The 27,274-nt window shown below is 35.2% G+C and overlaps 3 protein-coding genes across 4 annotated transcripts; all 3 read right to left on the bottom strand.

The window, feature by feature from the left end:
- Positions 1-1,097: 1,097 nt before the first annotated feature.
- On the bottom strand, positions 1,098-3,084 carry LOC130654117 (uncharacterized). The gene has a single exon (XM_057456647.1). It carries the CDS (start codon positions 2,255-2,257, stop codon positions 1,250-1,252), a length of 1,008 nt encoding a protein of 335 aa, XP_057312630.1. The 5' UTR covers positions 2,258-3,084; the 3' UTR covers positions 1,098-1,249.
- Positions 3,085-3,394: 310 nt separating this feature from the next.
- Positions 3,395-8,881, bottom strand: LOC130653673 (neutral amino acid uniporter 4-like). Its single transcript, XM_057456191.1, has 7 exons — positions 8,737-8,881; positions 7,865-8,063; positions 7,063-7,146; positions 5,714-6,068; positions 5,433-5,599; positions 4,980-5,149; positions 3,395-4,224 (listed from the first exon to the last, which is right to left on the bottom strand). Exons 1-7 carry the CDS (start codon positions 8,879-8,881, stop codon positions 3,902-3,904), a joined length of 1,443 nt encoding a protein of 480 aa, XP_057312174.1. The 3' UTR covers positions 3,395-3,901.
- Positions 8,882-11,791: 2,910 nt separating this feature from the next.
- LOC130654116 (neutral amino acid uniporter 4-like) lies at positions 11,792-20,091 on the bottom strand. 2 transcript variants are annotated; one of them, XM_057456646.1, is made up of 9 exons: positions 20,044-20,091; positions 17,209-17,328; positions 16,936-17,035; positions 16,300-16,479; positions 15,498-15,581; positions 14,111-14,465; positions 13,830-13,996; positions 13,377-13,546; positions 11,792-12,621 (listed from the first exon to the last, which is right to left on the bottom strand). In XM_057456646.1, exons 2-9 carry the CDS (start codon positions 17,309-17,311, stop codon positions 12,299-12,301), a joined length of 1,482 nt encoding a protein of 493 aa, XP_057312629.1. In that variant the 5' UTR covers positions 17,312-17,328; positions 20,044-20,091; the 3' UTR covers positions 11,792-12,298. The 2 variants fall into 2 exon arrangements, with proteins under 2 accessions (XP_057312629.1, XP_057312628.1); XM_057456645.1 differs by lacking the exon at positions 20,044-20,091 and having other exon boundaries at positions 17,209-18,827.
- Positions 20,092-27,274: the final 7,183 nt, after the last annotated feature.

Genomic DNA, 27,274 nt, shown 5'->3' with positions numbered 1-27,274 from the left:
ACGATTAATATATTGACGTGGAAGGCAGTTATTTATTGGATCAACCAGTTACGTCAAACACATACCCTGTTCAAAGAATTAACCATTCTTTCACAGAAATATAAATAAGAAATGATTAAAGTTATGAATTGTTTTAAATTGGCCAATCACTTTGTTAATTTTATTTTATTTCCTGTTTTTTCACATATAAAAATATGGTGGTTGTGGTAGATGGAAAGTGAAGATATTGCAATTTGCTGCCAATTTGATAATTCTTAACATAAGAATTCTATACACTATTTAAAAACTTCGTCAGGGCAAACATACGCGATTAGAGGGAAAAAACACCACTTTTCGAACTGGTTGTTCTTGCTAGATGCAAAAGACTAAATATAACCTTGTAGGGATATTCTCCAAGATCAAGTTTTAGTGGCAACACTGGCATGAAACGAAAGCGGCTGGTGCCACTTTTTCCATAGGTTTGGACAACATTAGTGCATATCATGTTTCAATAGTCTATTAATACTGCATGGCTTTTATAAACTTACGTGCATGTCTATACTTGAACTCGAGTCGTCCTAACTACACGTGTTAAGCCTAGGATGTAGAAAGAAAAACCTTACGACATAAAAATAAAATACTTGTTTTACCTCGACCCATGCAATTGCATATGATTTGATAAACCGGCTTTTACTCGGATCGTTTGACTTCCTTGCCCTTAATCAAGACAACATCGGGTCAACGCCTACTATATACTCACTCCCTTAAGATTCCTTAAAAAAGAGATTTATTTTGCCACGACAACAAAAACTGTAAAAGAAGTAATGAGAAACGCTTGCAACGTATTTTTTTTAAACACGAATTTGGCAGTTAGATTGTGTGGAACACTAAATCCCGAACAACGCTATTTATACGCCCGCTTGAAACATCAACAGCTCTTTAACCAATTTTCTTGAATCACTCCAAATAAACAAAACAATAACATTTTTCCAAATTTTGTTTGCGTTGTTTTTAATGCATAAAAGAATGAAACATGATTATTTTATAGTAAGATAGTTCTAAAACCAGATCAACACATCATTTTTTTACATTCGAATTAGCCATAAAATAAATTCAGGTGTATTAGGGGTTTTTCTTACGCTTGAACAAAAATTAAAAAGTATTTATAAGTCATAATAACAAAACAGTGTTTATATCGATGTACCATTTTGTTTTTGTTTGCTGGCAACACGTTCGAGCCAGCTTCATGCTTTCACTTAGCCTGGATTTTTTACTCTGTTATTGTGACATGGACATGATACAACGCCTTTCGTGCTTTCGGTATAATTTCGGACAAACAAAATTCCATCGAATCAGTCAATGATTCCATGTAACCACTCCACGTATCAAGCTCGCTGTTGAGTCTCTGGTATGTATTCAAGCCATCTTTGCCAGTGGTAGCGTACACTGTCTTTCTCATCTCATTACGTAAGGTCGTTTCACTCAATGCCCATTTCTTGATCACAAATCTTGCATTAACGCCCATAGCATCTAACGCTTGTGAGCCTTCGCTATATTGGTACGCAAGCATAGCTTTATACAACTTCTTTTTCGTAATTGTTCTTCCCTTATATTGACTTTTAACTGTAGAATAAAGTCTGGCCATTTTGGATGATTTTAGAATGGTTTTCCGTGCCACCTTTCGACCAATTCTGGCTGCAGGACCAGACACAAAGTCTAATGCACTTATGCATAAATTTTTAGCAATAAAACCGAACCACTTATTTTCTTGGAAAATATTCGCCCCGTGCACAACGACTGTATAATCTAACTTTACATTTTCTGTGATGCCATGTTTGAATGCTTTTCTTACTTGATCTAATTGATCACTGGAGACCGTGTATTTCTTCGAAACGTCGTCCTTGCCTTCAAATCCACCATCAGATTCCTGCAACCAAAATTCAAACCCACTTTTGTAAAAAGTATTAATCGAAAGTTCTTCGCCATAGTTAAGAGTCTCGTGCTGTTTTATACTTCGAGGTTCGGTTTTTTTATAGCAGATAAAACCTGACTTCAAGTGAGCTAAGATTTCATCGGCTGGTTTGCCAAACAGGGATTCCCATCCTAAAAATACGTTGTCGGTAGGGCGGGATTTTAACGATATACTATTTATCTGCACTTTTAAAGAATTGCCTTTGCCAAGAACGCATTGATCGACATATAAACCAAGAAACGTGAAACCAATGGTTAACAATAACAGCGTTCCCAGAACGCATGCGCAAATTGAACCTAGAGACATAAATTTCTCCTGTTAAATATTCCACTTGGGTAAAAAAAGTTGATTTTTTAATGGCGAGATTTCAATAACTTCTGCTTTTATATAACTGCGTCGGCGAATAAGTCCAAATTCCATTTGAATGACAAAATACGCACTCTTTTGTTTGCCAAGGGGAAGTTCGAGATAATAAGCTTGATAATGGCAAACGCTATCTAAGTGACAAAATCAATATGTCACATTTGCCTAAAATTTTGATATTTGAAGTGCAAAATTAATTACGGTTAATTAAATTTTGCAAGTAGATTCTGAGAAGGTTGATGTTGTAAAAAGATTATATTAGTGAACGTCAAAGAAATCATCGGGCTTCATTATGTGTTTTGTTTACATCTGTTTAAAATTATTAATCACTTGAGTCAACTTCGTTCCCAGGGATACTTTTTCTGTTAGAAAAGGTAAATTGTTTAATAATTGTTTTAAAGTTTAATATAAAAGAGTAGTTTTTGAAAAGACGTTTTCATTATCTTACTCGCAAAAGGACGCGTCCTACGTAGCTGCGCATGCGCTTGTATCTAGATAAATACGGATTTTACGGTTGCATATACACTCTTTTAAATATTAACTTTATAATATAAAAACAAAAAGCTTTGTTCCCCTCTGTTAATCGAAGATTGATATCGTAACATTTGATCAATCAATTTTTCAATTTCCTACTCTGCGAAGGATTCGAATTGAATGCAAAGACCCATTATTTTAGATTGAGTTTTAAGGTTAATGCTTGTTTCATTGGTTTCATATTGTTGAATTATACGTTCGGACGTATCAAGTTTAAGGGATATTATTTCTATTTATATATTCAAACAAAAATAACTGCGTTTCTTCACTATAGTCATTCTTCTGGTAGTAAGATCTTTGTTCTTATAATCATAGTGATATTTAGTGCAAGCTTTAAATATAAAACACGAATTTGGATAGATAATTCTTTACAAAACGCAAGTAATGGCGGTTTTAACTTACCACAACTACGATACAGAATACTGAAAATGGTCTTATTTAAAAAGTCTGACACATGATTGTAAGATCACACAAGGGATGACCGAGTATTGTAAATAAATCTAAATAAACGTGGCTATGGTAAATATATTAAAAAAATAATAACAATTCGTTGCATTTTCTTTTATTCTATAAAACGTAGAAAAATCCTTTAGTTATATAGAAGTATCAAATTAATATTAAAATATAAACAACTATTTTTAACAATAAAACATATTTTAAGTCATTAAAATATTTCCGTACTAAGGGCTTGTCACAGAATTTTCATTTACTCTTTACGTCCGCAGAGTTGCTTGACACGCCCTCATCACTGAAGATTACGCCCGCATCACTGAAGATCACGCCCTCATCACTGAAGATTACACCCTCATCACTTGCTAGTAGCTACATCTAATAATCCCGAAAATGTCACAAAAGACTGATTTCCATCTAATAAAGCGGTTTTTCGGTTATTTCCACCAGGGAACTTAGCAAGAACATGAGAGAGCAGGACAAGTGCACAAAAAAGTATAACGGAATATAATTATGAGTTTACAAAGTAACCCACATCTTGTTTAGTCTCAGAAAGGTTAATAAAATAACACCAAAATCTTCAGATTTACGATTTGAACCTGCTTAATGGAGTGAATGAAGAAATATCTGATTGAATGATTTAGTATGGTTATCATGGATACTTGCGTTGTGTAGACCTTTCGGATTGCTGCTGTCAAATCCTTTGACGATATTCGTAACAGCTGTGTATCCTCCCACAGCAAACGCGATTACACCAACAGATATAATAAAAATGTCTTTTATAAGCTCGAGTATTGTTAGACCATTTTTTCGGAAAGTCAGGATATGAAACAAGGGAGGAAAGATAATCGCTAGACCAGAACTTGCAACTGCTCCGATAAGTGCGATGAAATTATCAAGTTGAGGTATGCTGGCCGCCAAAGCACCTGAAGTGAGATTAAATAAGACACGCATCACAAAGCTGATAAGACATATTACATGTTTTTTTTATATAAGCAAGTGACAATTTGAAATGAGCTGTTCTGCATTCTTTCTCATAGCAAACAAAGAAATAAACAGCGACAAAACTAAAAGTATATTGGCACAAGGCTAGGTTCAAACATAGGTATAGAAGTGTTAATTAAGTCCTATTGTGCAAAGGAAAAAAGGAGAAGATTGCCTAATTGAAATACCTATAAAACAAGCAAAAAACACATATTAGAAGGATTCACCAAAGCCGGGAAATACACCTATTATATCCTATCTAAGCCTAAATATGCTTATAAACGTTAATCTTATATGAAAAAATGTAAAATAACAACCTTTACTGTCGATAATTAATTTTTGAATGTTTTTCGTCTTCATGTTTTTCGTGATTTCACGAAAGAAAGATGTAACTGCGCAATTTTTTTAAAGTATGTTTTTGACATTAAACACACGCTGATATATAGCGAGAAGGTTGCTGGGTTCAATGTCGGCAACAGGGATTCCTCACTAGAATCTCTCCTGCTGATAAGAAAACAAGGAAGCTCAGCTCGGTGTATTTCAGCTCATTATCTCAAAAATTAAAAAATAAAATTCCAACAAATACTTAAAACACAGAAGCATGGTTACTATAAATGATAAGTACCAATTTCCTTTTAGTCGTGTGTTGTAAAAGGAAATAAAAAAACAAAATATAAAATAAAAAATATTAACTCACTTGTCAGCAATACAAGGAAAGTTCGAAACGAATATTCAAAACATGAACCATGTCGTTTCTGATATTTATTCAACACAGAAGGTAACATGATCTGAATGGGCACATAAAACTGAAGAAAGTATGTTAAAAACATGGCAAGGGCGTACGCGATTTTAACCAAGTCATACAACCTAAAAAATGAAATCGGTGTTATTATTTCTTAAATCGTTGACTAAAGATAAAGGACAAAGATATATTGGTAAGAAAAAAAATATCTAAATATCTAGATAACAATATGGAAAATGTAAAGGAGATTGGTAACTGATTTTCAACGTAGTGAGTTTGAAAGCCGAATTGAAGTGAGAAATGTTTACAGCCATCTAAGCTATACTTTGACACTAAGAGTGCACAAGGGAGGAGAGCACTCACGAAACAATTCGTACCCTTCTAATAAGAAATTCAAGAGAGACTCACCATGTGTCTGGCAGGTTTAGCGACACACTGCCTTCAACTGCATCACCAAAAGCTAAATAACCAAGCAAACCCATCGATATAAACATAAAAGTGACCACGCTCATGCCCACATTAAGCACCCAGTCGAAATCTTCAGGCTTTTTCATTTCGTTCTCTAACGGTAAAACCTACAAAAAAAGGTTTGAATAAACAAGACGCAAACAGTTGGACCAACGAGAATATAATTTAATCAATCAATCAATTAAAATATCAATGAGTTTAACAACTGTAAAACAACATACCACTCCAATCCCTTCGAATGAAAAAATAGCCATCCCCAAAAACATTGGTAAATCAGTCCAGCCAGCGAAATACGGAAGCGTCTTCGGATCCTTCAAATCTCTTGCTAGAAACTGATACACTACGATTAGTCCAAAAACACAGCAAATATTCGCGACGACGGATAAATAGGCTAATTTTTCAAGACTACGTATGTAGGAAAAGAAGATGACGGGGACGGCTAAACAAATGATGACGATTCTTTGGTCGAGTTTGTGCTCCAAACCAGCTACTTCAACAATTGTTGATGCAACAAACACAAAATAGATAGAACAGAATCCCAACTGCGTCACTACTAGGAATGTATTAATCACTGTTCTAAACAAGATACATTATCCTGAAGTTAACTTCTGAACACTCAGTCTTTAATTTCTCTCTAGCTTAAAAAAAACCTCTAGTCCGTTGGCCAGAACTTGATTTTTCTCTCTAACCTTAACTCTCAGAATTTTAGTTCTTACGCTACGAGCTTTTTCTCGAATATGCAGAATGACGAAACGTGCAATGCGGTATGGATTTTATTTTGACCGCACACTTGCGGGGTCTAACATGATGACGATAGTGAATTAAAATATGAATTTCAGGACTTTCTAGGACATTTTTTTTTCACGACATTATTATTTGAAACATCGCGACGATTTCAGGACAAAACGGCAAACCATTGAAAAATTTCTGGAACTCTGGGATCTGAGAAAATAGTGTTTTCTTTTCGATTTGCAAAGACCACACGGTTACTTTTTTCCCAGAACAATCCTAAGACATCCGAAATTCCAGGATTTTTCAGGAAAAATTTGTTTCCAGAATGTTCCAGAAATTTTCAAGACCGAACATGTTTTTTTGTAAAATTTGAAGTTAATTGTGTTTCGATTATAGGTTTTTTTTAATTCGCACTTTCTTTTGTTTCACACAACAACATTTTGCGATTTTTGAGATACGTCAGTCTTGATAGTTTTGCAACAAAATACAGCGAGAATAAAAAGTTTAATATGGCACAAAGTAAATTCGTCATTAGACACAAGCAACACACTTTGTAAATCAACATTGTACTGATAAAAATATAACAACTCTATCATAGTTTTTAAAATATTTTCCCTTCTTTTTCTCAGGGAAATGTTTTTTTCTTCTGTCTTTTTTACCAGATATATTTTTCTTTGACTTTTCAAACGAATTCTGAAAAATTTTATAAAGCTTTTTTCTTGAGTACACAGTACAGACTGCAAATTTGAGATTTATCATTTCATGCATCAGTATTAAAATCAATTCTAATTGGTCAACACTTCGTGAATCAGTTTGATAATAATAAAAAAAGACATACTTTGCATATTTCGATCTCGAACCCAAAGCTGGTTTGAAACATTCGTTGGCAACTTCACCATAAGAAAGAGCTTCCCTTTTTATTCTAAAATAAAGGAAACAAATATTTCCAGGTGTTTTATTAATAATTATTGATATACTAGTCGATAAAGCCCGTGAAAAAATCCACTTAGGCAAAACAATGGAAAAATAGGTTGCTTTAGATTTTTTGCTGACGTCAGCAATGCATATACAAAAAGAAAATTGGTGAAATTTACTCATTCATTGTCTGTAATAAGTAGAGGTTGAAACGCTGATCAAAATAATGTATAATATCGTATGTTTTTGATGAACAGTTAAACACAGTTAAACGGTGAGCAAGAAAATGTATAGGATCATGTACTTTTGACAAACGGTTGCAGAGATATTAGGGTTTAAAGATTTTTTGATGACGCCATATAAACGCCATATAACCCGTCCATTCTGAAACGGATTCGGGGACCCAGGTTTGGGAAACTTACCCAAATTGGTCCCAGGTGGTCCCTAGTTACCTACCCGGTGAAAAATCATTGACGTCACCACCTTGTTTCCAAGTTATTTTGCCTCAAAGTTTTAAGTACACTGTAACGGCTTCATTAATTTAATATAGGATATTGACGGTAAAGTAGTGTTATTGACGTCGTGCCGTAACGTCAGAAAATTTAACATAATAGACATGCATTTTTCAGTTACTTAAATAAATAAGCACTTTGCCTGTTACAGACACACAGAACTGGCGCATTATTATAGAGATTCTAGTAATGTATTGTGACAATGATACTCACTTTTTACAAAAGTAATGAGAGCAACGCACCAGAAGATGCATACAGTGAACTGCCATGAATGCAACTAGTAACAGTATAACAGGTCCAGCGATTAAACCAGCGTGTTTTATAGCCGATGGTAAACTTAAAATACCAGTTCCAATGTTTCCCTTAAACAAGTGGATCATGGTTTCAACGTTTCTAAAAATAAAACACAAAAAAAATTAAATTTTTAAGAACTACAATAAAATTTCTTTCTTTAACTATCATAAATTCTAAGTTTAGTAGCTCAAAACCGCAGCATGTTTGTTACAGTGGGGAGATCGATAAAAAATTTAAATTAAAAAGTTTATGCTTAACTGTGAGGTGGCACCATGGCTGCTGCTCATAGAACTTTTAATTAGTCTCCTAATTGCTGGAAAATGTCTTTCCCAGCTTGTTTTTTCTGGTTTTTGTTAGTACTTGGACAAACTTTAAAGTTTACACATTAGCCCCAAAAACATTGTTCCTAGCACTTTTTGCGTTTGACATTATTATAAGTAGGAAAAACCTTGACGATTAATATATTGACGTGGAAGGCAGTTATTTATTGGATCAACCAGTTACGTCAAACACATACCCTGTTCAAAGAATTAACCATTCTTTCACAGAAATATAAATAAGAAATGATTAAAGTTATGAATTGTTTTAAATTGGCCAATCACTTTGTTAATTTTATTTTATTTCCTGTTTTTTCACATATAAAAATATGGTGGTTGTGGTAGATGGAAAGTGAAGATATTGCAATTTGCTGCCAATTTGATAATTCTTAACATAAGAATTCTATACACTATTTAAAAACTTCGTCAGGGCAAACATACGCGATTAGAGGGAAAAAACACCACTTTTCGAACTGGTTGTTCTTGCTAGATGCAAAAGACTAAATATAACCTTGTAGGGATATTCTCCAAGATCAAGTTTTAGTGGCAACACTGGCATGAAACGAAAGCGGCTGGTGCCACTTTTTCCATAGGTTTGGACAACATTAGTGCATATCATGTTTCAATAGTCTATTAATACTGCATGGCTTTTATAAACTTACGTGCATGTCTATACTTGAACTCGAGTCGTCCTAACTACACGTGTTAAGCCTAGGATGTAGAAAGAAAAACCTTACGACATAAAAATAAAATACTTGTTTTACCTCGACCCATGCAATTGCATATGATTTGATAAACCGGCTTTTACTCGGATCGTTTGACTTCCTTGCCCTTAATCAAGACAACATCGGGTCAACGCCTACTATATACTCACTCCCTTAAGATTCCTTAAAAAAGAGATTTATTTTGCCACGACAACAAAAACTGTAAAAGAAGTAATGAGAAACGCTTGCAACGTATTTTTTTTAAACACGAATTTGGCAGTTAGATTGTGTGGAACACTAAATCCCGAACAACGCTATTTATACGCCCGCTTGAAACATCAACAGCTCTTTAACCAATTTTCTTGAATCACTCCAAATAAACAAAACAATAACATTTTTCCAAATTTTGTTTGCGTTGTTTTTAATGCATAAAAGAATGAAACATGATTATTTTATAGTAAGATAGTTCTAAAACCAGATCAACACATCATTTTTTTACATTCGAATTAGCCATAAAATAAATTCAGGTGTATTAGGGGTTTTTCTTACGCTTGAACAAAAATTAAAAAGTATTTATAAGTCATAATAACAAAACAGTGTTTATATCGATGTACCATTTTGTTTTTGTTTGCTGGCAACACGTTCGAGCCAGCTTCATGCTTTCACTTAGCCTGGATTTTTTACTCTGTTATTGTGACATGGACATGATACAACGCCTTTCGTGCTTTCGGTATAATTTCGGACAAACAAAATTCCATCGAATCAGTCAATGATTCCATGTAACCACTCCACGTATCAAGCTCGCTGTTGAGTCTCTGGTATGTATTCAAGCCATCTTTGCCAGTGGTAGCGTACACTGTCTTTCTCATCTCATTACGTAAGGTCGTTTCACTCAATGCCCATTTCTTGATCACAAATCTTGCATTAACGCCCATAGCATCTAACGCTTGTGAGCCTTCGCTATATTGGTACGCAAGCATAGCTTTATACAACTTCTTTTTCGTAATTGTTCTTCCCTTATATTGACTTTTAACTGTAGAATAAAGTCTGGCCATTTTGGATGATTTTAGAATGGTTTTCCGTGCCACCTTTCGACCAATTCTGGCTGCAGGACCAGACACAAAGTCTAATGCACTTATGCATAAATTTTTAGCAATAAAACCGAACCACTTATTTTCTTGGAAAATATTCGCCCCGTGCACAACGACTGTATAATCTAACTTTACATTTTCTGTGATGCCATGTTTGAATGCTTTTCTTACTTGATCTAATTGATCACTGGAGACCGTGTATTTCTTCGAAACGTCGTCCTTGCCTTCAAATCCACCATCAGATTCCTGCAACCAAAATTCAAACCCACTTTTGTAAAAAGTATTAATCGAAAGTTCTTCGCCATAGTTAAGAGTCTCGTGCTGTTTTATACTTCGAGGTTCGGTTTTTTTATAGCAGATAAAACCTGACTTCAAGTGAGCTAAGATTTCATCGGCTGGTTTGCCAAACAGGGATTCCCATCCTAAAAGTACGTTGTCGGTAGGGCGGGATTTTAACGATATACTATTTATCTGCACTTTTAAAGAATTGCCTTTGCCAAGAACGCATTGATCGACATATAAACCAAGAAACGTGAAACCAATGGTTAACAATAACAGCGTTCCCAGAACGCATGCGCAAATTGAACCTAGAGACATAAATTTCTCCTGTTAAATATTCCACTTGGGTAAAAAAAGTTGATTTTTTAATGGCGAGATTTCAATAACTTCTGCTTTTATATAACTGCGTCGGCGAATAAGTCCAAATTCCATTTGAATGACAAAATACGCACTCTTTTGTTTGCCAAGGGGAAGTTCGAGATAATAAGCTTGATAATGGCAAACGCTATCTAAGTGACAAAATCAATATGTCACATTTGCCTAAAATTTTGATATTTGAAGTGCAAAATTAATTACGGTTAATTAAATTTTGCAAGTAGATTCTGAGAAGGTTGATGTTGTAAAAAGATTATATTAGTGAACGTCAAAGAAATCATCGGGCTTCATTATGTGTTTTGTTTACATCTGTTTAAAATTATTAATCACTTGAGTCAACTTCGTTCCCAGGGATACTTTTTCTGTTAGAAAAGGTAAATTGTTTAATAATTGTTTTAAAGTTTAATATAAAAGAGTAGTTTTTGAAAAGACGTTTTCATTATCTTACTCGCAAAAGGACGCGTCCTACGTAGCTGCGCATGCGCTTGTATCTAGATAAATACGGATTTTACGGTTGCATATACACTCTTTTAAATATTAACTTTATAATATAAAAACAAAAAGCTTTGTTCCCCTCTGTTAATCGAAGATTGATATCGTAACATTTGATCAATCAATTTTTCAATTTCCTACTCTGCGAAGGATTCGAATTGAATGCAAAGACCCATTATTTTAGATTGAGTTTTAAGGTTAATGCTTGTTTCATTGGTTTCATATTGTTGAATTATACGTTCGGACGTATCAAGTTTAAGGGATATTATTTCTATTTATATATTCAAACAAAAATAACTGCGTTTCTTCACTATAGTCATTCTTCTGGTAGTAAGATCTTTGTTCTTATAATCATAGTGATATTTAGTGCAAGCTTTAAATATAAAACACGAATTTGGATAGATAATTCTTTACAAAACGCAAGTAATGGCGGTTTTAACTTACCACAACTACGATACAGAATACTGAAAATGGTCTTATTTAAAAAGTCTGACACATGATTGTAAGATCACACAAGGGATGACCGAGTATTGTAAATAAATCTAAATAAACGTGGCTATGGTAAATATATTAAAAAAATAATAACAATTCGTTGCATTTTCTTTTATTCTATAAAACGTAGAAAAATCCTTTAGTTATATAGAAGTATCAAATTAATATTAAAATATAAACAACTATTTTTAACAATAAAACATATTTTAAGTCATTAAAATATTTCCGTACTAAGGGCTTGTCACAGAATTTTCATTTACTCTTTACGTCCGCAGAGTTGCTTGACACGCCCTCATCACTGAAGATTACGCCCGCATCACTGAAGATCACGCCCTCATCACTGAAGATTACACCCTCATCACTTGCTAGTAGCTACATCTAATAATCCCGAAAATGTCACAAAAGACTGATTTCCATCTAATAAAGCGGTTTTTCGGTTATTTCCACCAGGGAACTTAGCAAGAACATGAGAGAGCAGGACAAGTGCACAAAAAAGTATAACGGAATATAATTATGAGTTTACAAAGTAACCCACATCTTGTTTAGTCTCAGAAAGGTTAATAAAATAACACCAAAATCTTCAGATTTACGATTTGAACCTGCTTAATGGAGTGAATGAAGAAATATCTGATTGAATGATTTAGTATGGTTATCATGGATACTTGCGTTGTGTAGACCTTTCGGATTGCTGCTGTCAAATCCTTTGACGATATTCGTAACAGCTGTGTATCCTCCCACAGCAAACGCGATTACACCAACAGATATAATAAAAATGTCTTTTATAAGCTCGAGTATTGTTAGACCATTTTTTCGGAAAGTCAGGATATGAAACAAGGGAGGAAAGATAATCGCTAGACCAGAACTTGCAACTGCTCCGATAAGTGCGATGAAATTATCAAGTTGAGGTATGCTGGCCGCCAAAGCACCTGAAGTGAGATTAAATAAGACACGCATCACAAAGCTGATAAGACATATTACATGTTTTTTTTATATAAGCAAGTGACAATTTGAAATGAGCTGTTCTGCATTCTTTCTCATAGCAAACAAAGAAATAAACAGCGACAAAACTAAAAGTATATTGGCACAAGGCTAGGTTCAAACATAGGTATAGAAGTGTTAATTAAGTCCTATTGTGCAAAGGAAAAAAGGAGAAGATTGCCTAATTGAAATACCTATAAAACAAGCAAAAAACACATATTAGAAGGATTCACCAAAGCCGGGAAATACACCTATTATATCCTATCTAAGCCTAAATATGCTTATAAACGTTAATCTTATATGAAAAAATGTAAAATAACAACCTTTACTGTCGATAATTAATTTTTGAATGTTTTTCGTCTTCATGTTTTTCGTGATTTCACGAAAGAAAGATGTAACTGCGCAATTTTTTTAAAGTATGTTTTTGACATTAAACACACGCTGATATATAGCGAGAAGGTTGCTGGGTTCAATGTCGGCAACAGGGATTCCTCACTAGAATCTCTCCTGCTGATAAGAAAACAAGGAAGCTCAGCTCGGTGTATTTCAGCTCATTATCTCAAAAATTAAAAAATAAAATTCCAACAAATACTTAAAACACAGAAGCATGGTTACTATAAATGATAAGTACCAATTTCCTTTTAGTCGTGTGTTGTAAAAGGAAATAAAAAAACAAAATATAAAATAAAAAATATTAACTCACTTGTCAGCAATACAAGGAAAGTTCGAAACGAATATTCAAAACATGAACCATGTCGTTTCTGATATTTATTCAACACAGAAGGTAACATGATCTGAATGGGCACATAAAACTGAAGAAAGTATGTTAAAAACATGGCAAGGGCGTACGCGATTTTAACCAAGTCATACAACCTAAAAAATGAAATCGGTGTTATTATTTCTTAAATCGTTGACTAAAGATAAAGGACAAAGATATATTGGTAAGAAAAAAAATATCTAAATATCTAGATAACAATATGGAAAATGTAAAGGAGATTGGTAACTGATTTTCAACGTAGTGAGTTTGAAAGCCGAATTGAAGTGAGAAATGTTTACAGCCATCTAAGCTATACTTTGACACTAAGAGTGCACAAGGGAGGAGAGCACTCACGAAACAATTCGTACCCTTCTAATAAGAAATTCAAGAGAGACTCACCATGTGTCTGGCAGGTTTAGCGACACACTGCCTTCAACTGCATCACCAAAAGCTAAATAACCAAGCAAACCCATCGATATAAACATAAAAGTGACCACGCTCATGCCCACATTAAGCACCCAGTCGAAATCTTCAGGCTTTTTCATTTCGTTCTCTAACGGTAAAACCTACAAAAAAAGGTTTGAATAAACAAGACGCAAACAGTTGGACCAACGAGAATATAATTTAATCAATCAATCAATTAAAATATCAATGAGTTTAACAACTGTAAAACAACATACCACTCCAATCCCTTCGAATGAAAAAATAGCCATCCCCAAAAACATTGGTAAATCAGTCCAGCCAGCGAAATACGGAAGCGTCTTCGGATCCTTCAAATCTCTTGCTAGAAACTGATACACTACGATTAGTCCAAAAACACAGCAAATATTCGCGACGACGGATAAATAGGCTAATTTTTCAAGACTACGTATGTAGGAAAAGAAGATGACGGGGACGGCTAAACAAATGATGACGATTCTTTGGTCGAGTTTGTGCTCCAAACCAGCTACTTCAACAATTGTTGATGCAACAAACACAAAATAGATAGAACAGAATCCCAACTGCGTCACTACTAGGAATGTATTAATCACTGTTCTAAACAAGATACATTATCCTGAAGTTAACTTCTGAACACTCAGTCTTTAATTTCTCTCTAGCTTAAAAAAAACCTCTAGTCCGTTGGCCAGAACTTGATTTTTCTCTCTAACCTTAACTCTCAGAATTTTAGTTCTTACGCTACGAGCTTTTTCTCGAATATGCAGAATGACGAAACGTGCAATGCGGTATGGATTTTATTTTGACCGCACACTTGCGGGGTCTAACATGATGACGATAGTGAATTAAAATATGAATTTCAGGACTTTCTAGGACATTTTTTTTTCACGACATTATTATTTGAAACATCGCGACGATTTCAGGACAAAACGGCAAACCATTGAAAAATTTCTGGAACTCTGGGATCTGAGAAAATAGTGTTTTCTTTTGCTTTTTAAGTACTTATAAGGAAAAGATCTAAATCTTTCGATTTGCAAAGACCACACGGTTACTTTTTTCCCAGAACAATCCTAAGACATCCGAAATTCCAGGATTTTTCAGGAAAAATTTGTTTCCAGAATGTTCCAGAAATTTTCAAGACCGAACATGTTTTTTTGTAAAATTTGAAGTTAATTGTGTTTCGATTATAGGTTTTTTTTAATTCGCACTTTCTTTTGTTTCACACAACAACATTTTGCGATTTTTGAGATACGTCAGTCTTGATAGTTTTGCAACAAAATACAGCGAGAATAAAAAGTTTAATATGGCACAAAGTAAATTCGTCATTAGACACAAGCAACACACTTTGTAAATCAACATTGTACTGATAAAAATATAACAACTCTATCATAGTTTTTAAAATATTTTCCCTTCTTTTTCTCAGGGAAATGTTTTTTTCTTCTGTCTTTTTTACCAGATATATTTTTCTTTGACTTTTCAAACGAATTCTGAAAAATTTTATAAAGCTTTTTTCTTGAGTACACAGTACAGACTGCAAATTTGAGATTTATCATTTCATGCATCAGTATTAAAATCAATTCTAATTGGTCAACACTTCGTGAATCAGTTTGATAATAATAAAAAAAGACATACTTTGCATATTTCGATCTCGAACCCAAAGCTGGTTTGAAACATTCGTTGGCAACTTCACCATAAGAAAGAGCTTCCCTTTTTATTCTAAAATAAAGGAAACAAATATTTCCAGGTGTTTTATTAATAATTATTGATATACTAGTCGATAAAGCCCGTGAAAAAATCCACTTAGGCAAAACAATGGAAAAATAGGTTGCTTTAGATTTTTTGCTGACGTCAGCAATGCATATACAAAAAGAAAATTGGTGAAATTTACTCATTCATTGTCTGTAATAAGTAGAGGTTGAAACGCTGATCAAAATAATGTATAATATCGTATGTTTTTGATGAACAGTTAAACACAGTTAAACGGTGAGCAAGAAAATGTATAGGATCATGTACTTTTGACAAACGGTTGCAGAGATATTAGGGTTTAAAGATTTTTTGATGACGCCATATAAACGCCATATAACCCGTCCATTCTGAAACGGATTCGGGGACCCAGGTTTGGGAAACTTACCCAAATTGGTCCCAGGTGGTCCCTAGTTACCTACCCGGTGAAAAATCATTGACGTCACCACCTTGTTTCCAAGTTATTTTGCCTCAAAGTTTTAAGTACACTGTAACGGCTTCATTAATTTAATATAGGATATTGACGGTAAAGTAGTGTTATTGACGTCGTGCCGTAACGTCAGAAAATTTAACATAATAGACATGCATTTTTCAGTTACTTAAATAAATAAGCACTTTGCCTGTTACAGACACACAGAACTGGCGCATTATTATAGAGATTCTAGTAATGTATTGTGACAATGATACTCACTTTTTACAAAAGTAATGAGAGCAACGCACCAGAAGATGCATACAGTGAACTGCCATGAATGCAACTAGTAACAGTATAACAGGTCCAGCGATTAAACCAGCGTGTTTTATAGCCGATGGTAAACTTAAAATACCAGTTCCAATGTTTCCCTTAAACAAGTGGATCATGGTTTCAACGTTTCTAAAAATAAAACACAAAAAAAATTAAATTTTTAAGAACTACAATAAAATTTCTTTCTTTAACTATCATAAATTCTAAGTTTAGTAGCTCAAAACCGCAGCATGTTTGTTACAGTGGGGAGATCGATAAAAAATTTAAATTAAAAAGTTTATGCTTAACTGTGAGGTGGCACCATGGCTGCTGCTCATAGAACTTTTAATTAGTCTCCTAATTGCTGGAAAATGTCTTTCCCAGCTTGTTTTTTCTGGTTTTTGTTAGTACTTGGACAAACTTTAAAGTTTACACATTAGCCCCAAAAACATATAAAGCATTAGTTTTTCATTTATGAAAAATGTTTTATCTGATGCTTGACTCAACATACAAAGAATGATGTATTGTTGACTCCAATTTTTTTTTCTCTAAGTATGTAATTAGATCAAAAACGTTTTATAAAATTTTTAAAATAGAGAAACTTACGATGTGCCTTCTTCACCTGTATCCAACCCTCCTGCTAGAGCAGTACGGCTTACATGGGATCCAGTTGATTTGATAGAGGCACACAAGTCATCATACTCACCTGTAAATAAATAAATGAATAAATAAATAAAAGAATGATTTATCGTATAAAGGATTAGAATAACAAAATAAGAAGAATTTTATTAAGCTATTAGCAAATTGAGCAATGAGAAATCTAAAAAATTAAAAATTGAGAAAGATAATAAATAAAAAAATAAATAAAATTTTGCTAACCTGATCGATCAAGTGATTCGTCATCAAAGCAATTTATAGAATAGTGTTTACGGTTTGAATTTTCTCCTAACAAAGGAGTTCTGTCATTTTTCTTTGCATCCATTTCTTGAATGTTTTAAACTACACAAATATCATAAAACCTAAATTTTAACCTAAAAGACATTATATAGTATTACCAAATTATACATGTTTTATATCATCACTGTTTTCAAGGTTTTAACTGTAGTTTTAAGCTTACGGATAGTATAGTAGAAATAAGCTAAATTAGATAGATGGATGGATGGATGGATGACTAGCCCCACAAATATTTGGGGACATACCCTGTCTACTATTTCTAAGAAGGACCATAGCTTAAATGGGAAGTACTGAATTATTTTATGCTCTTTTTGAGCTATGATACTCAATTATGATCCACAACCTACCAGACAACTCCCTGTACCATCCAATGGTCCAAACAGCATGCTATCTCTCCCATTTCTCTTACTTGGCTGGGGTTAACCCAGTAACATTCCCTTACTCTCTGAAATCTGACCCAACACTTGTAGCAAATGGTTTCAATTATTTTTTTACGTTTATTGCAAATTCAGTTCAAGTTGGTCTAACTCGTTCCACTACCCATGCTACCTCAATCCAATCCTAATTCTATCTTTTCTGATCCTGTCAATCATTCTATTCTTTTTCTCACAAAAAATCTTCAGGTCCACATAGCATTCCTTTCCAAATTCTTGAACTCATTAAGCATAGCATATCCAGACCTTCCTTTTTCTATTCAATCTTACATTTCTAACAAGATCATTTCCTTAATTGCTAAAATCCTCCAGGTATACAACTGTTTTCAAAAATAAAAGGTCTCCTCTTGACTCAAATTACAGACCCATCTCACTTCTTTCCAACATTGAGAAAATCCTTGAAAAACTTATGTACACCTGTGTTATGAATTTTCTCAACGCCCATGATATTCTCTTTGATCGACACTTCAGGTTTCGTAAAGCTCATTTAACTTCTAATGCCCTTTTTAAGATCACAGAACGCATTCAGGAAGCTCTTGATGATGGCAACCTTGCCTGTGGAGTATTTGTTGACCTTCAAAAAGCCTTCGATATTGTTGACCACATTATCCTTATTTCAAAATTACATCACTATGGAATCAGAGGAGTTGCATTGGTTTAAATCTTATTTATCTGGGAGAACACAATTTGTTACCATCTCTACCTACTTACCATATTGATTTGCCGCTGAGGAGAAACAAACCCCTACGTCTCCTACACAAAGTGCAAGATATAATTTTATTTGAAAAGATTTATTTGGAGGGCAAGTTGTTAAATTTATTAATGGTACATGCTGCATTGTACTGCATATATAATTTCTCAAATAATTATCATCATTACATTATCATTCTTAGCTTAATGTTCGTTTTTCATGCTAGCATGGGTTGGATATTAATGACACTTTTTCAATCTGATCTAGACTGTGTTAGATCTAAGTCTCTCTGTATCAAGTCTGTTGTTATTACCTTCTGCAAAGTCTTTCCCAGTCTACCTCTCGGCTTTACCCCAGGAACTACCTTAAGTGGATAAATATAATAATATAATAGTGATATATATAACTGACTATTTGTTAAATTAAATACTCACCAAATTTAACAAATTTTTTTTAATTAAGAAAAGAAAAACATTCTTTTCCCCCAAAAACGAACTTGTGTTTAACGTTTATTCTTATTTTTCATAGAACATTTCAAGACATAAAAAATTCATTTCATTCACCAAAATAAGTCCCCGCCAAAACGAACATTTTTTTTTGTATTCCCCAAATTAAACCATCACTAAATTTTATAAAATTTATCATTTGCTAAATTAAATCCCATCAAATATTACATTTTGGTCAATCGCCAAATTAAATAGTCGCCAAAATTTATCCACTTAAGGTATGAAGTTTTTACACTTTCTTACCTAATTATACTCCTACATTATATATTAATTTTACTCCTAAGCAACTCAGTCTTTATGCTACAGATACCTAGACTGCTTCTTACATCATGTGAAATCTTTCTGTCTCTTAGACTAGTGTATCTCACTACCGTACAATATTACACTTCTTACACAGGCCTCATACAACCTACCTTACACAGGACTACAACCTACCTATTTCGACTTTTGCAATTTTTAAAGGCGTGTTTTGCAGTAGAAATTTTCATGAAAAATGAGGTTAAATTACTGCAGAAGTTTCCTTGTTGAAAATATGCTCTTTTTTATTAAGATCAGACTGACTTGTGGCATGGTTCAAAATGTATCTCTGTCTTTTGTTTGAGTATCAGTGTTAAAACCAAACAAGCTAAGGGTGGCAGCATTTAGACCAGTGACATGCACACATTTGAAAGCTCTTATCATGGAAATGCAGCACAGTAGAGAAAAAGGCCTGGGGAAGGGATTGACATACTTTAAATTCAACATTCATCTATCGAATGTGCTTACAATGAAACACGCTGTGTTGATGTTTGCACTAGATATTGGAAAAATATTACAAAAAAAGAAACTTGAATCAGGAAGTAGTTCTGTCTCTTACTGTATCATGGGATGCATTGGATTAGTGTTTTCCAAAATGCCTGAAACTTGTAAACAACTATGTATTATGTGTATAAAATGTTTTTTAATTTTGTGTACAAAAGTTTCTCAAAACATTTGCTAGAATTTGTGCAATATATATATGAAAAGTTTAGAAGATTAAAAAATTATATGAACATAATAAAATGTGATGATGCCTAAAAAAATACCGGAAGTTATATATATATTTTGTAAAAACAATTTTTTTTTCTATGTCAAAAGAAGTATTTTTTACCTATTTTCCTGTTATTATACGTATTCTTCAAAATTATTAATGCTACAAGGTAATAAAACAAACATATTTTCAACATCACCGTAATGAAAAAAAAGGAATTGAGTTGCACAAAAATTGTACCAAGCAAGTTTTCAGATCCATTACTACATTAACACACTTGTGAAGGTTGGGCAGCACAATTTTAATATTGGCAACAACACAAACACAGTTATACTGGTTTGCCTTGGCCCTTCTTTTAATCTTTCCTCTGTATATTGTGATTAGTGAGTGCAAAAAGCTCTGAACTTTTTCCTCGATGTGAAGGAGACGTTTAAATCTTGTTGAGCTAGGTATGCTGTGTGATGTCACAAACCAAAAAAAATTGTTTTGCTAGCCAAAAGTACTAATAAAGGTTAGCTATTTTTTTTCACCCAAGTCACCAGAATTAAATTCATGTTATTTATTTTAAAAATAAATTTAGGTAAGTTCATAAAAGTGCAGAAGTAATATGCTAAATAAAAAGCAAGAATTTTATTTTAAAAAACCCATGCTTGGGCTCAATATTTTTAGAGAATCAGCACCCTCTTAACATTATAAACTAACAGAGCAAGAGAGAAAACATGATTGGTAAACTATACCAGTTGATAAAATAGATAGTCACAAAAAAGACCATGCAATAACGCTCTTAAAGCTGTCTCACACTATTAATATAGCTAGCTTACCCAGCAAAGTTTTTACCTGATCATCAGTCAGGTGGGCAAAACTAACTTTGATTTAGGAGAAAACCAAACACAATTTTTACAAGTAGCTAGCTACATATATAATTGAAACAATCAGAAATGTTTAGAACGTAGTAATAGTTAAAACCTAACTACCTACAGCTAGATATAGACACACAACATCAATAATGAAGCTATAATAAGCTGTAATTCTGAGTTGATTGATGTTCTAAAATTAATAAACGATACTGTCCGATAAAAATTATTTTTTAGATCACAGTATCATTTCATTGGATCCATAGAGAGCTTTTTAAACTTACAGTAAGGTAATAAATGTATGAAAATGAGACATAAAATGAGCCATCAGCATAGGCAGACAATATACTTTTCTTCTCACCTAAACCAACTGACCCTACTAATCTCAACTCGACAATATTATCCACAAAAAAAGTATTTACGAAGGAGTGCATTTGCGTACCGTGTAAAACGCAGGATCACCAAAAAGTAATTTAACATAATGAAAATATTTATGAAAAAAAACGGTTAAAATTTTTTTTCCATTAAACATAATGTTTGGAAAATAATTTTTAAACTTTTTTTTTCTAAATATTTAAAAAAAGAAATTAAATGCGTTTCTCTGTATTAAAATTTTGAAAGAACATATAGCAAATAAGAACATTTTTGACTTTCCCACAATTTTTATTATTTAAGAAGGAGGAGAGCATAAGTTGTGTGTTCGGGTTGTTTCGGTGTTGTAAAAATACGTTGTGTTTTAAAAAGTTATTTTACTATTTTTGTACTAGTAAACTTTCCTAGTTAAACGAAAATAATAATAATAACAATAATTAGCATACTTTCTATTGTCAAAATTCCTAACGCAAAACCGAGGCGTGAGCAACAATTAAAAACAATTAAAATTTCACGTGACATTTTTTATCAAAAAAAACTTTTAAAAAGCCAAAAAAAAACAGAAATGATTTGCCACGGTATCAAAAAAAAAAAACTCTGAAGATATATCTCGCCGGACATCACCCTTGTTTCAGAAATTTTTACTTTTTCTCTTAACACAACTGGGAGAAACACATACTCAAAATTAACGTCACATATAAACAAAATACTGTCACTTGCTTTTGTCAAAGCCAAAAATTATTCAACCTCGTTCTCAAGTTATTTTCCATGCTAGTCTCCAGGGTTTGTTGCGAGATGTCAAAGCCCCTACCTCTTACTTTACGGCTACTTAACTTGACACGGTTTCGATGTCAAAAAGGCAAGAATTTTTAGGCCATTTTGATTTATGATTATTGGCCGCCAAGTAGTAAAAGGGTCCCATAATACAAAAAAACAGTGGGGGACGAGGTACACTATGAATGCGCCTAATTTTTCCGTTCCTTTGCTTTTTTACACTTTTTCCAGTTTTAAAAACGGGGAGTGTTAATTGCGATGGCCCTATGGCTCACTTCTCTTCCAATTTAAAAGCACTTCTCTTCTATTATTCAAACAGTTCTCTTCTGTATTTTGACACTTCTCTTCTGCACTTAACACCTTTCTCCTCCATTCCGGGCTTTAAAATTTTTTTATAACTAAACCTAAAATTCTGGTCCGCAATTTTATACCTAAGTCAGTATATTTTTTTCAGTTGTCGTGTGAAATTAGCCTAGTTAACTAAGCTTTCTTCGAGTATATCAAATTCAGCTTCTCTCAAACAAAAGCTTAAACGCAAACAAGTGAGTAAATGAGGCCATTCGCGCTCAAAACAAAGGATTTCTCGATATTGACCACGTAAGCAAAGAACAATAAAATTACCCAATCAAAAAGCGCGATCACTATTCTGACCGCAAAAAAATCGTAATTTATCCCACCTTAACTATTCGATTTTCTGGTGGTAAGAAAAATTATGCTGGGTCTAGAGATAGAGAAATGTATGTTCTAGCGCAGTCGCATGCGCGCAATACCGTGACGTCACAGCAACCCACGGCAACCCCCAGCAAGTCACAACAATCCTCTAATAGTCACAGCACCATCCAAGACCTAGTCTATATTGATCCACATAATTCAAGAACCTAGTCCCTATTATTCATCACAATGATGTCATCAAGATTCTAGCGCAATTCCCTAAAAATCAACGCACAATAAAGGAAATTCCCAAATGATATTCATCCAAAATCAACGCATGCGCTGTAACATCTAGTTGGGCAGAATGAAATCTTCGGACTTTGTTGAAAGTATATAATAAAGATGAGTTGGTTTCACAGTATTCCGGACCATGCGCTTAAGCAGGACATGTGTAACAAGGCCGTTGAAAATAATCCCTATCTACTCAAATATGTCCCAGACCGGTTCAAGGCGCAAGACATGTGCAGCAGGGCCGTTAAAAGTATCCCTACCTATATGTCCAATATGTAGCTTCGGACCTTGTTAAAAAACTGTATAAAATGGTACTCTGTTACTGGTGCTCTGTAGAATTGTGCGACATCGTCAGGTGCCCCATGAGATACAACCCTCCACAGGTGAGTAAAACAAAATCCGGCTTTTTTCATGTGATGGAAAACATGGCTGTCCATATGAGGGATGGTGGTGAGTACATATGCGAGAACTGCTTTTGTAGTAATGCGTGCTGCCTTGTTTATGTGGAGGAGCGAAAGGTGTATGACAGCGCGTATGAAATATTGTTGTGATTGTTGAAAAGGCGTTATAAAGGAGACGCCTCGTCAGATTTGGGGCGATTTGACACAAAAGGAATTCCTGGCATTGGTTGACAGTTAATAAAAATGTGTATTAACTGATTATACCATTTTCCATTGCCTTTTACCCTTATGTTTTTTAAATTTAACACGTATACGTTTTAATGCGTTCCGAAGACCGGCTTGCCCTATTCCGGCGGCAATCGCAAGACCCCCCCCTCTCCATGGAACAAGCCGAAGGGTACTCCCAAAACCGAGGCCATAGCTCCAATGCCAAGCCCCAACGTAATCACACTTACGCCAAGCAGACCATGGTCGCACATCCTGACCCACGTGTTGTGCATTTTGAATTTTTTAGCCTATTCATTTCATCTATTCCTCTCCTTTATTTCAACCCGGAGATATTGTTCTATTTCTTCAATCTTCTTGAGCCTGAAAAATTGTCCCTCTTCCTGATCAGAGCCTTGCGCGGGTGCACTCGGTAAGCTCGGATAGAGTTTACTTATATCAGTCATTTATTCTATGAGAATGCACATTGTGAAGCCGGTGAACATCACGTTTTTCTCATGGTGATATACGTCTGTTAACATGAACTCCAGACGATCGGTTGAACCCTTCAGTGGGAGGTATACAGGACTGTCAAAGGTCCAAGTCAGCATATTTCCCCAGGCGTTCAATTCCTTGGTGGGAAGCAAGGCCAAAATTTTAGACTTTTTACCATTTAACAGACAATCACCCTCATCCAACTGGGGACAAACGAGTCTCAGCTTATGGTAAATGTCAGTCATATAGTACCCATCATGGTCGCCGGTCATATAATACTTCTTACTAGGGTCGTAGGGTAGGCCTAGGAGCTCTTGTAATTGTCGATTCATCACCACTGAGTACCCCTCGCTGACACGGAAATAAATTGGATGGAACCAGCTACTGGAAGGCAAAGGTGTTGAAATTAAGAGGGCCAACACCAAATACGTTTACGGCCTTTGTAGAGTCCTACAATAAAGTTCTGCGGAAAAGCTACTCAAGCTTCAGGATGCGCAAGAGCTGGTCTCTGGCGAGCCTAGTACCATTTGGGTGAAACGCCTGTATACCATCGTCAAACGCCTTAACAATACCAAGACTACCACGATAAACATGAAGCCCAGCAAGGCGATCAAACTGGATGAGATACCACTCGCAAAAAGCGAAGAATATCCCAAGGAAAAGCCTCTACCCGGGGATGGTCTCTACCTCTATCTTCTACAACCCGGAGAGGAGCATAGTGACTCTAAAGAACGCGCCACCGATGCTTTCTGGAGTAAAAAGATGTATAGGTTGGATCGTATAATAGCAGGTAGTCGCATGCTATACTATTCGAAAGATGGTCCCGAAAGAAGCTTTGTCTCGGAAGAACTCATGCTGGTACCGGAGGATGTTGAAGTGCCTCCAGAACATGTGAAGGATTGGTGATAGGGATCGAGCTTTACCAATGGGTGGGAGTGGCACCCCAACCATTTTTGCATACAATTTTCACTACCTGCTGGTAGTAAAAATCATGCCTATTCCGCGAGTTTTAAGAGGCGTTCATGCGTGTAATTCTCACCAAGACTAAAATTTCTAACTCTCTTTGGGTTGACTTCAATACATCCACGTTCCTGGAGCCAGTTGTAATAGACTATAGCATCAGGGGTCTCTGTCAGTACCACGATCTCACCCTTGTGGTAATCAACAAGTTTATTCCGAATCTGCTGTGCTACATGCCCCAGTTAGCCACAAATAGCAAGGCATTATTCTTCTGGATGATGACCATGCTATTATCCTTTCCGGGATCTTCAAGGTGTGGCACGTTGCTGGAGTTCCTTAATTTCATTCCCCAACATCACGATTTGACTATCCTTATCATCAATTTCATAATTGAGTAAGGCAAGGGCCCTATCCCTATCATCCAGGGCCTGACGCTGCTCCTTAATTACATCTTGTAGTTTTTGAACACCTGCCCTGGACAACCATTTAGTGAACCCTTATGCTTTTGGCTTTTTTGATCTACGCACAATTTCCAAGGCGCCCTGGAGCGTGACAAAGACGTCATGCCCATTTTTCCCTGCTCCCTGCATGCCTGATCAGGGGCCCATGGGAGATGCTCCCTTGGACCCTACTATTTCGAATCTAGTAGATAGGAATGCCAAAGGTATTGTCATATTTTTAACATTTTCGATACCCAGGAAACGTCCCAGGTCAGTGCGTTTAAACATGGGTTGATCTTGATTATTGGATAGTGTCTCAATGGCTCCTGCGTTGAATATAACTTGCGTTGACATCTTTCTAATATATCAACGTAAACCAGAGGTTTTCGCTGTGCTCAATCCAAAATCTGGAAGGTTCTGGGATGTTCCAATCTTACGTACAGGCAAACGTGTTTTGATTTTTTCAATTCGGCTTTTATATCCGACCAGTCCGTTATTAGGTTCGTCTCTTCGTCAATTAGCCTCATGTCGCTGCATTCGTGGGGGTACCAGAGGAAGAGCTGTTTCTTTTGACGACGAAGGTTCTTGGTCAAGGCAGTATACGACTGCGTGTGTAGTATGTCTACCACTAACTGCAAGCTCAAGAAGAGACTGCCTTTTTTATCGAGGCTCTCGTTGGCTATTACATCATCGACAACGAAAAGACTGTCCTCAGTCGCGAATTGTCTCAGACGACAATTTCTGAATCCATTCAACCAGCTCATTTCCTGGGTCTATCAGGAACACATAGCTATCCCTCCAAAGTGAGGACCTTTCTAGATAGGTAGTGTTACATCGTATTGTTGAACATAAAATGGCTATGTTGTGAAAGTGCTTCCTGTACTCAATTTCCAACAGGTCCAATACACGCTGTGTTTTTCCACAAGACGTCGGGCCTGTGAAAATTGCCGTATGCAGTTCCTTCACGACATCCATTTTATTTTAATAATTCGACCACTTTCTGTCGTGAACTTCTTTTCCAATAATAAGAGATTAGTCCTTTAGTTCGATATATTAAGGTATAATGTTATATGTCATTAAGTCATATAAGATGAGGTAGTTTTCATCTTGTTGAACGCCCCGAATTTCCGGATCGATAGCAGGGGGATCCACGTGTTCAACGTCCTCAATATCTCTATTTGCTGCGGCTCGCCCTTTTTAGCTTTATCAAGGCAGTTCATACTGGTCTTGGTTCGATTACTGCCCCTCACTTTAAACTTGTGTGGCGGTAATTTTTGCTTACATACTCTACAACATTTGATGTCCATTTTAGTATTACGTCTTAAGCACTTGACTCCTTCCATAACTCATGTTTGTCCACTCTATTTGGGCTTCGGCACTATACTTGCCGGCAACCATCCTTTGGATACGGGCTTTTCACGACTTGCTCTCCCTCCCGCGAAGTACGCAACCATTTTGAGGACGTCTTCAGTGTCCATTTTTGTGGATGGGCGCGAAATACCCAAAAATTTCTTACCTGCCATGGCATAGGCGAATGTGAAACCAAGGTCTAAAACTCTCATAGAGCATGTCCAAAATCTCCCTCTCTTTCGAGGTAACGTTGCTTGTTGCCATTTTATTATTACTACATTTTAAAAAAATCGATATTTGGTTGGGTTTTGCCCTGTTTCCCCTGCTGAGGCTCCGGTACGGGGTTTTGGGGTTTGTTGGATTCATTTTTCCCCCGGTAAACATATACCAAACCCCGACGCCTATCGCCAATATGGCCAAAGTTCCAACTCCATAGATGTGAACCGAATCTATAGAACTGGTCTCAGAAGAGGCTTTGACTGCAGACTCTACAGTACCCTCTTGTTGCCTCATTTCTTCCTTCCTCTTCTTCATCAGTGCTGCCAACTTGTGTCCCTGC

Source organism: Hydractinia symbiolongicarpus, chromosome 8 (assembly GCF_029227915.1).
Source record: "Hydractinia symbiolongicarpus strain clone_291-10 chromosome 8, HSymV2.1, whole genome shotgun sequence".
NCBI lineage: Eukaryota > Metazoa > Cnidaria > Hydrozoa > Anthoathecata > Hydractiniidae > Hydractinia > Hydractinia symbiolongicarpus.
This window is presented reverse-complemented; position numbering and strand designations above follow the sequence as displayed.

What these genes read in the sequence shown, in the direction of transcription:
- LOC130654117 (XM_057456647.1), bottom strand. Translation starts at nt 2,257, where the DNA reads ATGTCTCTAGGTTCAATTTGCGCATGCGTTCTGGGAACGCTGTTATTG.
- LOC130653673 (XM_057456191.1), bottom strand. Translation starts at nt 8,881, where the DNA reads ATGATATGCACTAATGTTGTCCAAACCTATGGAAAAAGTGGCACCAGC. An exon ending in TCTCATTACTTTTGTAAAAA is followed by an intron (nt 7,147 to 7,864) that starts GTGAGTATCATT and finishes CCTTTATTTTAG; the next exon opens with AATAAAAAGGGAAGCTCTTT. An exon ending in CTAAACCTGCCAGACACATG is followed by an intron (nt 5,150 to 5,432) that starts GTGAGTCTCTCT and finishes TTCATTTTTTAG; the next exon opens with GTTGTATGACTTGGTTAAAA.
- LOC130654116 (XM_057456646.1), bottom strand. Translation starts at nt 17,311, where the DNA reads ATGGATGCAAAGAAAAATGACAGAACTCCTTTGTTAGGAGAAAATTCA. An exon ending in TCGAGATCGAAATATGCAAA is followed by an intron (nt 14,466 to 15,497) that starts GTATGTCTTTTT and finishes TATCTTGTTTAG; the next exon opens with AACAGTGATTAATACATTCC. An exon ending in CATTCGAAGGGATTGGAGTG is followed by an intron (nt 13,997 to 14,110) that starts GTATGTTGTTTT and finishes CTTTTTTTGTAG; the next exon opens with GTTTTACCGTTAGAGAACGA.